This window comes from Paroedura picta, chromosome 1, assembly GCF_049243985.1.
Source record: "Paroedura picta isolate Pp20150507F chromosome 1, Ppicta_v3.0, whole genome shotgun sequence".
Classification (NCBI taxonomy): Eukaryota; Metazoa; Chordata; class Lepidosauria; order Squamata; family Gekkonidae; genus Paroedura; species Paroedura picta.
In genome coordinates this window covers 21,495,223-21,510,368 of record NC_135369.1, presented here as the reverse complement: position 1 = coordinate 21,510,368, position 15,146 = coordinate 21,495,223, and the positions used below count along the sequence as shown (strand labels likewise).

Sequence of the window (15,146 nt, the reverse complement as noted above, 5' to 3'; positions counted from 1 at the left end):
TCCAAACATGGAAGTTCATTCACCTGTCATGGCTGATAAAGTTATGGAAGTTGCCTTGCTGGATCACTGATGATCCACCTAGTCTATTACCTTGTAGCCACTGTGCTTCTGGGAAGACTCAAAATGGGGCATGAAGGTTATGACCTTCTCTGATGCATTTCCACATCTAGTGTTCAGATTTACTGCCTCTAGGTAGATTAACTGCCCTGAGCTGGATAGCCCAGGCTAGACTGATCCCATCAGATCTCCAATAAATAGGGTCACCCTGTGGGGCTCCTGTCACCGTGCATTTGTTTAGCAATGGAAATGCGGGCAGTCTTGACTCCGCCCCCCCCATTCTCCTGCCCTCCACCATTTCAGAGTCAACTGGCTGAGACATGCGTTGCGTGACCCCTGGAGGACAGTGGAAGGAACAGTTTCAATTAGGGTGGCAGAGGTGTGGCCTGCTAGGGGCAAACAAAAGGCAGGGGGAGGAACCACAAAGGAACCTTTATGCTTTTGATTTAATTCGACTTGGGGGTTAAGGGGGAGGGGGGGAACCACAGCAAAAGCCATCTCAAAAAACACGGGGAAATGGAGAAGAGAAAACAAACGGAGTGTTGAAGGGAGGACAAGCCATGCAGAACCAAAATTAAATCCGACACACATATTCAGGGAGAGCAAGATGAAAAGCAAAATAAAATATATACATGGGAATGCATAGTGAAACCGAATGAAAACAGCAGTGCATAAAAGCCCACAGGATCTTCGTGTATCTTTCTTCCTTGATGAATTTCTCTACCCTGTTAAAGCCACTTACATACATGTTCCACATTGCCGCATTCTGGCAGTGAGTTCCACAGCTTAATTTATGAAAAATGGAGGACTGAATGTGGAGGGAGGGGCCCATTCAACACCCTTACCTTAGTTTCTGGATGTTTGACGAGACTCCTGACAGCCGGTAGATTCCGTCCACTATCCCATGCTTTTCTACAAACTCTGTGCAGCTCTTCAGGACCTGGGGGACTGGGGAACAAAAGGTTAATTCTGGAAAATCACAACGCCTCTGAATATGCTGATGGATGAACGGCAGTTTTTGCCTAGAATACAGCTGCTGTTTGACAGGGAGAGCTTGGATGGGATAGGATGAGCTCTAAACATGCCTCCCCCCAGCCCCGGTTTAAGGATTCGTAGGGCCTTAACAGAGCACATTTGGCACTGATATTTGTGCTGAAACAGTGGGCCTCCCTTATAGTTGGAACTCTGGAAGTAACTGACAACTTCTTTTTGACCCCTTAACACTACAAGAAAAAACACTGTGGCCTAGCTGGCAAACGCAACTATAACACAATAAGGAATTCATCGATCGTCCCACCCACAGCTCTTAATTGGTCCCGATGCCTCCTTGGTCCCAGTTGGATTCTGCCAGATTCTCCTTTGTCCTTGCCACTGCCATCTAGTCTCGCATCTGGAGGAGCTGAGCGGAAAAGAAGGCAGTGAAGGAGCAAAAACGCAGAAGCAGGCAGCGGGTCCTGAATTCAGGCCCAAGGAAAATCCCTTGTTTCATCTCAACTTTCTCACAGCGTGTCAGTTCAGTAAAGACAGAAGGTATTGTCCACTCTGGCTGGAAGCAGCTCTTCAGGGTGTAGTCTGCACGGGGCTTTTTACCCACTCCCAGTTCGAATAAATCCCTGCCGTCTACACTGAATTCGATTTCCATTTTGATTTGGGGCATTTTAAATTTTCCCTCTGTAACATGCATGATTGATCCGGAGTGACCCGACCTTTCCCTCATGATATCCAGAAGTGGATATAACCCTCGATATTTGAAAAATCGCCATCAACAAGTATGCAGATTTCTGCTTTTTGCGAATTAACTCCCTTCCCCTGGCCCCGTAGCAAGGGAGTCTTCCCTGATTGGCTAGGACGTCAGTTCAAAGACTTCCTGGTTCCCGGTTTCAAGGCTTGTCTTACAGTGATTGCGCTCCAGAAGCCCTAACTTCTCTCAGCAGAGATTTGCCTCTTGGATTTATTTCCCCCTCCTCTGCTGTCTCCGATCCTCTCCCTGCCTTCAAGAAAAGAAAGAAAGAGACTCTTGCTACGCTTGTCTCCCACTCTGAGCTTCCCCAATCAAGTGCAGAACAGTTTCTGTTTCAATGGGGGGGGGGGGTAAAGGAAGATCTAAGTTCAAATCAATCTGAATTCAGCAGGATCCACAACGGAAAAAACAAAGTAAGTGCAGAATCAGCCCTGGTCTTCCTTTCCTACTTGATCAGTACAACAATTCTAACTAAAGTGTTGGTTCAAGGTTACCTGTTAAACTACAGGGCAGAATGGGGATTTGTACTGGTCTATAAGATTCTAGTCCAGCACTCTAATAGCTACGACACACAAAGAGTTGACCGGTTGAGCTCTTTGGAGCTTCTGTCTGAATTCACTTCTCCATTCAAGCTTTCACCTGATTTTCTTACAGTATTTCTAGAATCTTCCCTTCATTATTTTGAGAAAATCTCCACCAGCCTTTGTCTTCCTAGAGTGTAGTTAATCCGAGCCTGCTTTCTTAAGACACTCTTCTTTTTCTACATCTTTGTTTCTATTTCTTCTTCCATAGGTTATTCTGTCTGCTCTATGATACCAGCTGCTCCATCAATAAGAGAACCAGAAAAACTCTTCTGCCTGCCATGCCCTTCTGTGACATCAGAGAAGCTCAGCCAACCACCGCTACATAATTCCCCACCACCACCTCCCTTAGAGCAAATCATTTTTTGAGAATTTCAAAGTACAAAAAGCACAAAACTACCTAATGCTAAGTTGGGGGGAAAGGCAATGTAGAAATGTTTTCAGTATATAAACTGTTCTAAGCTTCGAATTTTGTTATGCTGATTGGCAGGGCTCTCCTGGGTTGCAGGCAGAGAGAATTTTTTTCTCCCAACTGGTGTCTGAACTCCTTTCAGTAGATGCTGGGAAATGAACTCAATACATTCTCTTGCAAAGCAGGCGGTTTGCTACGGAATGACAGCCCAGTTCTCTCCTCAAGCACGTAACTCAAAAACCTTTGAAAGAGAACTGAAAAATGCAAGTTTTGACTCTGGTCCAAATTAACAACACCGTTGAACACGCAAGATTTTGGGGAACTTGAAATCTGATTAATATCCCCACCCCAACCCCAGCACATTGCATGATGAAAAGGATTTAATGTGATAATGTGTTACATTATGCGCTAGTGGCACTCTTTTTCTCACCAAGGGTGGTTAAACTGGGTGGAGTCCCTGAGTTATTTCATGCGCTTCCTCACCCAGGACAGGAAGTGAAAGGCAGGAAGTCAGAGAGCTGAAGTTCTGTGCCAATCTACCACATGATGCATGGCGAGAGCGTTTGTGTGCACAGCTGCGTTCAAAAGCATACCCCGAGGGATCATCTAGCCTGGCATTCTCTTTCCAGGTAGATGCTTCTGGAAAGCAAGACATGACAGCAGCTGCCCCTGAACATGGAGGTTTCACTTAGCTGTCATGGCTGCTGGGCCCTGGCTGCTTTGCCAGCATCTTCGTGTTTGCCACAATGGCTGGTTGGATGTTTCCAGAATCTCTAAAGTGACAGACCTCCTCCAGCCCTCTCTCCCAACAGCTGGAACAGAGCATCAGAAGTTTCTCTCAGAGCCAGTTTGGTGTAGTGGTTAGGAGTGCAGACTTCGAATCTTGGATGCTTTAGGATGCTTAGGGCTGATCCTGCGTTGAGCAGGGGGTTGGAGTAGATGGCCTGTATGGCCCCTTCCAACTCTATGATTCTGTGATTTTATAATCTGGAGAGCTCGGTTTGATTCCCCACTCCCCCACATGCAGCCAGCATTTGCAGATAGATGCCTTTACAACTTGGTGTAGTGGTTAGGAGTGCGGACTTCTAATCTGGAGAGCCGTGTTTGAACCTGTGCTCCCCCACTGGGTGACCCTGGGCTCGCCATAGCACTGAGAAAACTGCTCTGACCGAGCAGTGATATCAGGGCTCTCTCAGCCTCACCCAGTAAGCCGCTTTGAGACTCCTTCGGGTAGAGAAAAGCGGCATATAAGAACCAACTTTTCTTCTTCTCTCCTGCTGCTGAGTTTGCTCCTCAAAAGGGCTTACTGTCTTTCTCAAAATGTTTATACCAGCCTCCCATCCAACTTCCATCAGGAGGCTCACCAGTAGGGCCAGAACTCCAGAAGCCCTCCCACCGTGGCCCCCCCCCCCGAACCAAGAATACAGAGCACCACTGCCCCCGAGAGAGCGATCCATCTATACCTTGGGGACAATAGCCACTGATGGGCCTCTGCAACAGGTATTTATCCAGTCCCCTCTTCAAATGGTCTACGCTTGTAGCCACCACCACGTCCTGCGGCCATGAATTCCACATGTTAATTACTCTGAGTGAAGAAGGCCTTCCTTGTCTGTTCTGAGTTCATTAATTGCATTGAGGACCCACAAGTGCTTGTATTGTGTAAAAGGGAGAAAAGTATTTTTCTCTACCATCTCTATTGTTGGTCTCAGTTACTATTGTACGAGAGAGTCAACAGGCGGCTGATAGTAGGGCCAGCATCAACATAATATGAACTGCTGGGCCCGTGGAGGCAGTCATCAACAACAACATGAGGTCTTTCCCAGGAAATCCCCAGAAATGATGTCAGTCCTCTCTAGGAATTGCCAGAAACTCTACAGTTTTGGCAATTCCTAGAGAGGACTGGCGCCACTTCCAGGAAACACCTGTCAGCCCATCTCCCACCACCACTCCTGTCTGCTCCAGGGCTTCATGGGGAAAGCTCCATTTGCTGTACTGTTTAAAACCTGTTTTCCTGCTCTGCTGTTAGTGTTTCAAACGAGAGGAAAACACGCAGTTTTCCCATTAAAACGCTAATAGCAAAGCACGGAGCCTGGCTGCAAATAGGAAAACAAAGTGGATTTGAAGGGTTAATTCTTTGGTGCATTTTTATCCCACCCTTCTCCCAAGGAGTTCTGGGAGGCTTATATGGCTCTCCCCTCTTTCAGTGTTATCCTCACTAGAACCACGAGGTAGATGGAGTGGGGGCAGAGAATGACTAGCCCAGGGACTAGTGAACTCCATCGTGAACTTTCTCTTTGGCCCCAAGGCAAACTGAGGCTGTTTGAGCTGCAATTGACATTTCATAGATGTCACTACTCTTGATCTTGCCTGTTTGAACCCACAGAGTCTTCAAAAGGAATCGTTAGCCATGGCATCAACTTTATTTGTACTTACTCTGGAGTAAGCCCTACTGGCTTCATTCTCCCCAGCAGGCAAAATGGGGAAATCTGCTTTAACCTCGCTGCAGAGCAGAACACTCATTCCACAATTCCCAGGAGAAAATCAGATTTTCAAAAAGTGCAGAGTGCATGCAGGCACGGGATTTGAATTAAAAGGACACCGATTTGGGCTCAGTGATAATCGAAAGTAAGCCGTGCGTGCAGAAAGGGCCATCACTGTCTCAGGGATTGGTTCCTAAAACCTTGGCATTCCTTGTTCAGTGCATTCTTTGGAAGAGCAATCTTGGCAGCTTCCCTCGGAGCGTCATTTCATGAACTCTCTTAGGTACGGGTAAAGAGGGGAGCTGAGATCTCCCTGGCTGGGGGTTTGGCTTCCATTGATCATCCTCCAATTATGTGCCTAAAGCAACAGGCAGCCGTGCCAAGCTGCTCATTCATCAGCAGATAGCATCTAATTGTGCTCATTAGGCACCTCTTAATTGCTGTTCCCTGAATACTTGTGTGGTCCCAGATGGTAATGCTGCATCATCTCCAACAGCTGCCCATGTTATCCCATCTCCAGGATAACGGGACTGCAGCAAGTCAGGGCGTCAAGGGACCTCTCTTGAGAATGAATTTTCCCTTGCTGTTACATACCCTGCAACGTTTCATAGATTGGAATAGAGAGGCGCTTATACTGCCTCGATTCTCATACCCAGGATCACTGTCTGCAACTAGAGATGCCCGTCTGCAGGTGGGACCTGAGGATCCCCCGGAACGACAGCTCCTCTTCAGACTACAGAGATCAGCTTTGGAGCAGGGATGGTCAAACTGTCCACATGTCCATGGACTACAATCCCCATGAACCCCTGCCAGTGTAGTGCTGGGAATTGTAGTCCATGGGACATCTGGAGAGCCACAGTTTGGACACCCTTGCTTTGGAGGGTGGACTCTCTGATGTAATGGGCAGTGGCACTGGCTGCTGGGGGCTGCTCACCCAGCATGCCTTCCCTTGCCTCACCCCCAGGAGGTGCCACTTATGGATAGCCAAGGACTAGGGTAGCCAAGTCCCTCCTGCCTGCTTAATGGAAGCAGCAGGAAAGCCCAATCTATCTACTTTGATGTGTCTACATCACTGGCCATGTGACCCAAAAGTGGCATTATCACTCTGGTATTTGGGCATAAACTCTATGGTAAATTTGACTTCTATCATGGAATTTTTGCTCATATACCAAAATGCTCCCCCACCTGACATTCCAGAAGTTATAGTGTCACTTTTAGGTCACATGGCCAGTGACTTAGATACATTGCAGCACATGGGAGGATTTCTCCTCTTTTGGGGGGCAAGTCCCCCATGCTGGCCACTTGATTGGTGACAGGGAGGTGGGGCATGGCACCAGAGGACAGCCCCCATCCTTTGGGGAGTCTGGCAACCCTACCATGAAGTTGGCCCGGAGTTAATCTGCAAAAAGCAGAAAGCTGCACACTTACTGATGGCGTTTTTTTTCAAATATCGAGGGTTATATCCCCTTCTGGATATTGTGGGTGAAAGGTAGTGTTACTACAGATCAATCATGCATGTTGTAGAGGGAAAAATTTAAATGACTCAAAATCAATGTGGAAATTGAATTCAGTGTAGACTGCAAGGATTTATTTGGACTGGGACTGGCTAAAAAGCCCTGTGCAAACTACACCCTGGAGGGCTCTGGGAGTTCAATGCCGAAACCCAGTTCTTGAGTACCTGGGGCCTTAATTTGTGCAGGTACACAGCCTACAGGGAGAGGCTCTTAAGCCGTCCCCAGCACCATTTTCCTGAAATATATTGGCTAGGGCGAGCCACTGTTTGTCCCCCTAGGGAAACCTTAAGTAGACTAAAAGGTTTCCCAAACAGGGCAAATAGCAGCTCTCTGGGGCTCCTTTAGGTAGGCAAAATGGGCCTAGTAGGGAAGACTTAAGCCCCCACTCCCGCATACCACAATCTCAAACAGAATCCACCTGCCTGAGAGTTAAGTTTCAAAAATCTTTTGAGTTCTGAACATGGAATTTCCAGTGTACATTTGGTTCAACAGGGTGGATGCAGAGCAGGCATGTAAACACTCTATTGTATATTTAGGCCTTCAGAGATTTTACATGCAGAAACCCTGGGGGGGGGGCGGAATATCCCCAACAACAGGAACATGGAGAAAGAAAGAGGAAGCATCCCTAGTAGGTTTTACCATGCCAAGCCTTGTAACCCACAGTAAGGCTAAGGGTGGGGACACAGGGGGGCATGTGGGGTCACTGATATTGCTACATCACTTCAGGGGGAAACTCAGCTCCAGGAATCACTGAACACTCTGTAGTAAAACCATGTCATTTCTGGCAACTCCTAGGCAGAGTCTGCACCTACTTTGTTTATTCCATGGTCAATCTTGTTGATTTCAGATTGATTTGAACTCAGGTCTTCCTCTTTCCTCCCCTCCCCATTGAAACAAAAAAGTGTTCTGCACATGGTTAGGGTAGTTCAGAAGGGGGGGGGAGACAAGCACAGCCTCTTTCTTTTTTTTTTCTTGGAGGGGGAGGGGAGATGATCGAAGAAGGCAGAGGAGGGAGAAAAAAATCCAAGACCGAGAGAAGTTGAGAGAAATTAGGGGCTTCTCCTTTAAGGCAAGCTTGTCACATGAGCAGCTTTGGCCAATCAGGGGTTCTCTACCACAGAGCAGAGCCCAGATTCAAAACAGGCTCCTTTCTCAATCCAATTCTTAAAATATTGAGGCTTAAAAGCACTCTAAGATATCGTACAATAAAAGTAGGATCACTCGGGATCAATCCTGCTTGTTGCAGAAGGAAAATTGAAATCGGCAAAAATCAAAATGGAAATCGCATTCTGTGTTGATGGCAGGGACTGAATCGACCTGGGATTGGAATAAAAGCTCCGTGCAGTTTACACCCTAGTGCCATCCTGGATCACTTCCTGGTTTTCCTTGAAAATGACATAGGGACATTGGTGATGCTGTTTTTCAGACAAAGGGACCTGCCAATGGAAGATCTCCCATCACAGTGGGAAGTCTGGCAGCCCTAGTGCCTAGGTTGCTCCAATTGGAGCTATTTAGACATAGTCCATTTAATTGTTTGTTATAGAGTTGGAGTGGCCAAACTTTGGCTCTCCAGATGGCCATGGACTACAATTCCCTTGAGCCTCTGCCAGTGCTGGGAATTGTAGTCCATGGACATTTGGAGAGCCACAGTGTGGCCTCCCCTGTTATAGAGAATGCAGCATATGTGGATGTCAGTCTGTTGTATTCCAATGTTTTTTGGTTTATTTCCCTGCCTTATCATTTCAAACCTACTTGCAACACCAGCTGGCCATCCAAGGATTGATGGAAGCAGTGTTGGGGTTTCCCATAGCTTTACATGACTCTGTTTTTTCAGGCCTCCTTTGTACCACCCACTATTCCCTTGGGGGCAGCTAATTACAGCTTTCTCATGAGCTGCAAGAACAATTGTTCATTTGGATGATCCTCTTGTTGTTATAATTATGCTGTTTTGAAACAACAATAATGAAAAATAAAATAGTGAGCAGTCGGATTGCAGCCAAAGAGAATAGTAACAAAAGCCTCTCTCAACCCGAATCTCTGGGAAAGGAACTGATTACTAGTCCATAATGCCAGAAAAAGAACAGGAAGTAATTAGTAAAGTAGGCAAGAGAGGGCATAAAGTAAAAACATTTACAGGGGCAATTGTATAGAGAAGAAAAAGTATTACTGAACAGGATTTACTTCTAAGTAAACATGTTGTGGATGGGGGCCCAATGCTATTCGGTTTTCTGGTTTTCATGGAAGAATACAGCACAATGTTAAATTTGAGCAGAGTGGTAAGGCAGCAAAAATGTTGTCTGAAAGCTCTGCCCATGAGGCTGGGAGTTCAATCCCAGCAGCCGGCTCAAGGTTGACTCAGCCTTCCATCCTTCCGAGGTCGGTAAAATGAGTACCCAGCTTGCTGGGGGGTAAACGGTAATGACTGGGGAAGGCACTGGCAAACCACCCCGTATTGAGTCTGCCATGAAAACACTAGAGGGCGTCACCCCAAGGGTCAGACATGACCCGGTGCTTGCAAAGGGGATACCTTCACTTTCACCTTCACCGCAGGGCATCCCTCTGTCTGATTTGCTTGCAGCTGATTGTGGGGGGAAATCCTTCAGCAATGCAAAACGGTCATATTGTGGAATCAGCTCTGATACTGGACCGTTGGTGCTTGAGTTGATGGCGGGAACATGGGTGTAAACCAGTGGTCCCCAACCTTTTTCTGGCTGGGGACAGGCGAGGCTACTGCCCTGCCCGCGCAGCGCGCATGCGCGATGCGTGGCGTGGCCCTGATTCCCTCCCCCCCCTCCCGCAGTAAGGAGCTTCCCAGGCTGCAAGCTTGCGGCCCGGGGACGTTTTTTACTGCGGGGGGGGGCGGGGAGAGGGAACCGCTGCCCGGCGCCCTGGCCTTCGCGGCCCGCCACCGGGCCGCAGACCGCAGGTTGGAAACCACTGGTGTAAACTACAAGAGGCAGCAAGGCGTGGTGGGTGGTGGTAAGTGCCGGCAGGGGCTCATGGGAATTGTGGTCCATGGACATCTGGAGAACCAGTTTGGCCACCCCTGCCATAGGGTTTTCAAGGCAAGAGATGTCCAGGAGTGATTGGCCATTGCCTGTCTTTGTGTGGTGATCCTGGAGTTCCCTGCTTCCTGCTGAAATTTCCCAGAGGGCAATATTCTTCCCCCTGCCTGCCAGACATGCAGTATAGACCTATGGGCTTAATTTACCTCTGCTTCCTTCTCACTGGTCAGGTTTGAACCACACACAGAAATCCTCCTCCTGAACATTTTTACACCCATGGCCCTACTTCTCTTCCTGAGAGACAGAATCATGATTGGTTCCAGCTGGTAAAAGGGATTCTCCTGGCTTCTGCTCTAATCCTTGAGCTGAGAAAGTATCTGGCTACACTGAAGTATTAGTTTGTATTAGCCACAAGCTGGTGGACATTTCTCTTCTTAGCAATATGTCATCTGCAAACAGAGCCAACTCATAAAAGCTCGAGTGTTCTACATGTGGCCAGATCAGCATGGCCCCTGATCATTCAGCTGCAGTGCCCTGAGATGCCAACAGCTTCTGGGGAATAAGGGCAACATCAGTGTATTAAATATTGACGGACCCAGAAGGACAGCCCACCTGTGTGGACAATAGCCTCCTTCAGTGGAGAAATGCAGAGGCTGCTTGCCCTATGGCCGTGGCATCAGAGCTGGTTCTTCTGACCATGATGTCCCTTGTGGAGCCACTATTTGCCTTGCTGGGCCAAAGCCAATCCAGGTCCTTAAAGGGGTGGCTGGAGAGCTCCTGGGATTATCTCCAGGCAACAGAGATCACCCTCAGAAAATGGCTGCCTTGGAAGGCGGACTCTATGACATGAGAGCCCGTTGGAGTCCCTCTCCCTTTCCCAAGCCCCACCTTTCTTAGGCTCTACCCCCTAAATCTCCAGGTATTTCCCAGTCCTATCAGACCCATATGTTTTCCAGGGTTGTGTGGTGGTTAGAGAGTAGGGCCTTTAGCCAGGTGCAAATCCCTACTCTGTTCTGGCTGCAAAGCTCACAGGATAACTCTGGCCACTTCTGTCTACCTACTTTGTTGTGAGGGAAATATGGAAGAGATCTAGGTCACTGCTAGGTCTTTGGACAAAGGGTGGAATAAAACTGCAACCGATATATAGAAACAGGTCCTCTGCAGGGCCAGTAGGTTAGGAGATTTAGGAGAAGATTTGACTCCAGCTCACCATGCATTGCAGTTGTGATCCCAATTGGGGGCCCATGCAACTGCTTTTTTTTTTGTAGCCAATCTTACTTTTGTTCTGAGGACTCACAATCGCCAGTGTGTGTTTGCCCAAAGTGTTCGGAGAAGCATCACCTGCTACGTTTGTACGAGGCAGGTTGCCGTCAAAGAGAAAGAATAGAACGGGAAAAGAAAAGAGATGCTAACACTAAGCCCAGGATGGCCAAATGGTGGCTCTACAGATGTCCATGGGCTGCACTAAGCTATACAAGGTTATAGCATTACCAGCCATGTCCAACGGTTGCTCAGTTTTATACCAATCCTTACATGGCTGATGGAGAGGCCAGGAGACAGCCCTGCATTCACCCCCAGATTGTTTACCAAGCCTCCCCCCCCCCCGCGCTTTGAGCTTCTTTGGGTTGCTCAATTTGCCTTCCTTGATGTCATGCACGGACTGGCAAGGCCCGAGACCAGCCAAACAAGGAAGCAGCACTGATCTGCCTTCCCACTACAAATGCAAACCCGCCCTGCTTGCCTTCCTTTCCACCCCACAGCTCATTTCCTGTGTGTCTTGAAGGCTGCACAACCAGCTAAGCCAGACAGGTCCTTGGTTCGGTAGCTCAAGGATCTCGAGCGGTTGCAAAAGGAGACATGCACTCAGACAGCGGAGGGGAGTTCGACACTGTGTGGCTGAAGGACCTTCCATTCCAAACATCACTCTGTGTGGTGTAACAAGGGCAGGATACCTACACTGGGGTGGGCTGGGCTGAGGCTAATTGTGGTGGCTAGCCTCAACAGCAGCCTTCCTCAATGTTTTTCCCTTTGGGAAACCCCTGAAACATTTTCAGGCTTTGAGAAACCCCAGAAATGGTGTGATGGTGCGCATTATGGTTGGGAAGCGCAGCTGTGTACATGCCCACCCGGGGATCCTCCCCTTCCCACCCCCTCCAGGCCCATCATTGGCTATTTTGGGAGGGGTGGTGGTGGCTGACATGACCATATAGGGTCATATCACATGATAAATGTTGCACACATTTTAAAAATATATTAAAATTAATTAATTCCCACCCATTTGGGAAACCCTTCTAGGGCCATCAAGAAACCCTGGTTGAGAAAGCCCACTTTACAGGCTCCAAGGCAAACGGCCATTACAGTGATGGAGCTGCTAAGTTGGATTCTGACCTTATCAGACTTGTTCCCGATAGTGACTTGTGAGTAGACAGCTTCAGAGGGTCTGCAGTAAAACTGCTGGATTTGAACCCGCTGTAGAGACCCACAAGAGTTTTGGGGTGTAAGCGTTCAGGAGTCAAAACTTCCTTTGTATCTGACGAAGGGAGCTTTGACTATGGAAAGCTTTTACCTCAGAAGGTATTACCTCAGGTGCTATTGGACTCAAATTGAGCTGTGTTTAATTCACTAATTTATTGATTAGATTTTTAGGCTGCCTCTCCATTTTGGAGAGAGGCGGCTTGCAACAGTATATTAAACAAATGGAATACAAAATTATATAAAAATATATATTCATACTAAAAACCAGTTTCCATACTTCCCTCAGTAACTGCTTCGTCCCAAAAACATATCCTAATGAGCCAGGCATGCAAAGTATGATGTACAGCTGTATGGGCTGGCTTGAGATAGGGGCCAATAATCTGGGCAGGAACCTCAGATGTGAGGTAAGCAGGGGCCCGATGTTACGGGTGCAGGCCTGGGTCTCAACCAAAGGCCTGGAGGATGAGCACCATTTTGCAGGCTCTTCAGAACTTTGGACAACATTGGGTTTGTATGCATTGTGAACCATCAACATTCTATTTAGGTTTCCCAGAGCATTTATTCCTTTATTTTCCCCTCTTGCTGTTGCTTCGTCCTTCTTAATTAATGACTCCTTGTTCTCTAGCAACCCGATTTGTCATTGATGAATCAGTTCATTTTTGGATTAGGGAATTAAATGCTACTTGTTCTCTTCTAGCCCAAGGTGTTGCACGTAATTTAATTTGATTTTTACAATCGTATTTTTGTCATTGCTGTTTTATGGCAATCGAAAACTAATTAAAACAAAGAGCAGAGGGCTTCGCAGGAAAGCAACTTTCAATCTGCTAATTAGCAGCTGACTCAGGAATGCTGAGATGTAAAACTTATAATGAATTAGCTGCAACATTTTCAAAAAGGAAAACTGATGCAAGGTGAAACCTTTGCTGAACAGAGTTTACATTTGGATGAACATATAGGAAGGACAAGGGTTGCTGGATCTTTTTGTGGAATTGTAACATTAAGTCGTTGATAGATTCGTGTGGGTCGCAGGGGTAGTCAAACTGCGGCCCTCCAGATGTCCATGGACTACAATTCCCAGAAGCCCCTGCCACCATTCTGGGAATTGTAGTCCATGGACATCTGGAGGGCCGCAGTTTGACTACCCCTGGTCTAAAGCAATAGAATCCAGTGGCACCTTTAAGACCAACAATGATTAAATTAAAAGTGTTACTGTACTCTAACTTTGTTCTGTAGTTGATTGTGTCATTGGAACATATCTGCAGGATTCAACACATTATCAGATGTCAAATGCTGACGCTGAATATCGAATACTCAGCAAAGTTTTAGATTCTATTTGTGTATTTCCTGAATATCTAGCATAGAGAATTGGACCGAGGGTGAAAACTTGTTTCAGATGCTGGTGGCAATTTTAGATATCCACAGCATAAGCATCCTTAACTGTCTCATGTTGACCTGGGCTGAACTGTAGCACAAAACTGGTAGGACACATGATTGGTCCCTTGTAGGACACAAGGGACCAAGCCCTATGAAGATAGGTTGAGGGACTTGGGAATGTTCAGCCTGGAGAAAAGGAGGTTGAGAGGGGACACAATAGCCCTCTTTAAGTATTTGAAAGGTTGTCACTTGGAAGAGGGCAGGATGCTGTTTCTGTTGGCTGCTGAGGAGAGGACACGCAGTAATGGGTTTAAACTTCTAGTACAACAATATAGGCTAGATATCAGGAAAAATTTTTTCACAGTCATAGTTCAGCAGTGGAGTAGGCTGCCTAAGGAGGTGGTGAGCTCCCCCTCACTGGCAGTCGTCAAGCAAAGGTTGGATACACACTTTTCTTGGATGCTTGGATACTTTAGGATGCTTAGGGCTGATCCTGCGTTGAGCAGGGAGTTGGACTAGATGGCCTGTATGGCCCCTTCCAACTCTATGATTCTATGATTCTAGGATTCTAGGATTCTAGGATTATAATCTGTGATTATAATTATTTCCATATCATTACTCTGTATAGAAAACATTTTTTTCCTTCTCAGCCATTCTCACTTTGACTCTGAAAGCACGTCTTGAGTTTCTCCCTAATCTTTTGTGCTAGGAAGCAAGAGAAACTGAAATGTACATTTCAGATTTTGATGGGTGTCCTAAAATGGCATCTATCTATAATTGGAGGGCTAGCCCGCAGAGCCAAGCAGTATCTGACAGTACCTAATAGTTGGTAGGCAACAAAACACATTCAACTCTTCCTTTTATACTAATTTCACTCAATCAGCTTATACCCCCCCCCAAAAAAAATCACCTTTCAAATTTTGAGATCAAAATATGTATTAAAAATTCCAAACAAAGTTCCAAATCTGTATATAAGCTCTGCATTTTCACGACAAAAGCCACTTTCAAAATCCAGAGGTTCTGCTCAAAACCTCAGGTTGAATGTCACAAGTTTTGATTTTAACATCCACATTTTGTAATTTTCTTTTGAATTTCCCTGACCCTCTAGTATTTATTTCCAGCATCCAGGCATTCATCTTGCCACGGCGAAGCAGAAACCCATCCTGTCTTACCTCTAATGATACTGCCTCTGCCCCTTGATGCTATCTTTTGGTATGTGTTACCAGGCTAGAAAATAGATACACTCAATAAAAAGCTATTGAGAATCATTTGATGGTCAGTGTACTAATAAGATTCACTTGGAACTATTCGAGACATTTATCTGCAAAGGACATTCTCATCCCCTCCTAAAGTTAGTAGCAGTTTTGCGATAAGTGTTGCAGACCACCAAGAAGGTGATGAAATCTTCCAGAGGTCCAACCAAAGTCTACAAAATAAGCCCACAAGCAACATTAATTAGACAGAGGCCCTTCTTCCATTTCCCGTGGGAGGGTGACAGATGTTTGAG

The 15,146-nt window shown here is 46.7% G+C and overlaps 1 protein-coding gene across 3 annotated transcripts in view; it reads right to left on the bottom strand.

The window, feature by feature from the left end:
• The window catches only part of ARHGAP30 (Rho GTPase activating protein 30), a 31,431-nt gene that overhangs the window by 15,691 nt on the left and 594 nt on the right, over positions 1-15,146 (bottom strand). For all 3 annotated transcript variants that reach the window (XM_077326192.1, XM_077326209.1, XM_077326201.1), the window contains exon 2: positions 903-1,005. In XM_077326192.1, coding sequence (XP_077182307.1) covers positions 903-1,005 — 103 coding nt within the window. The remainder of the gene's footprint in view (positions 1-902; positions 1,006-15,146) is intronic.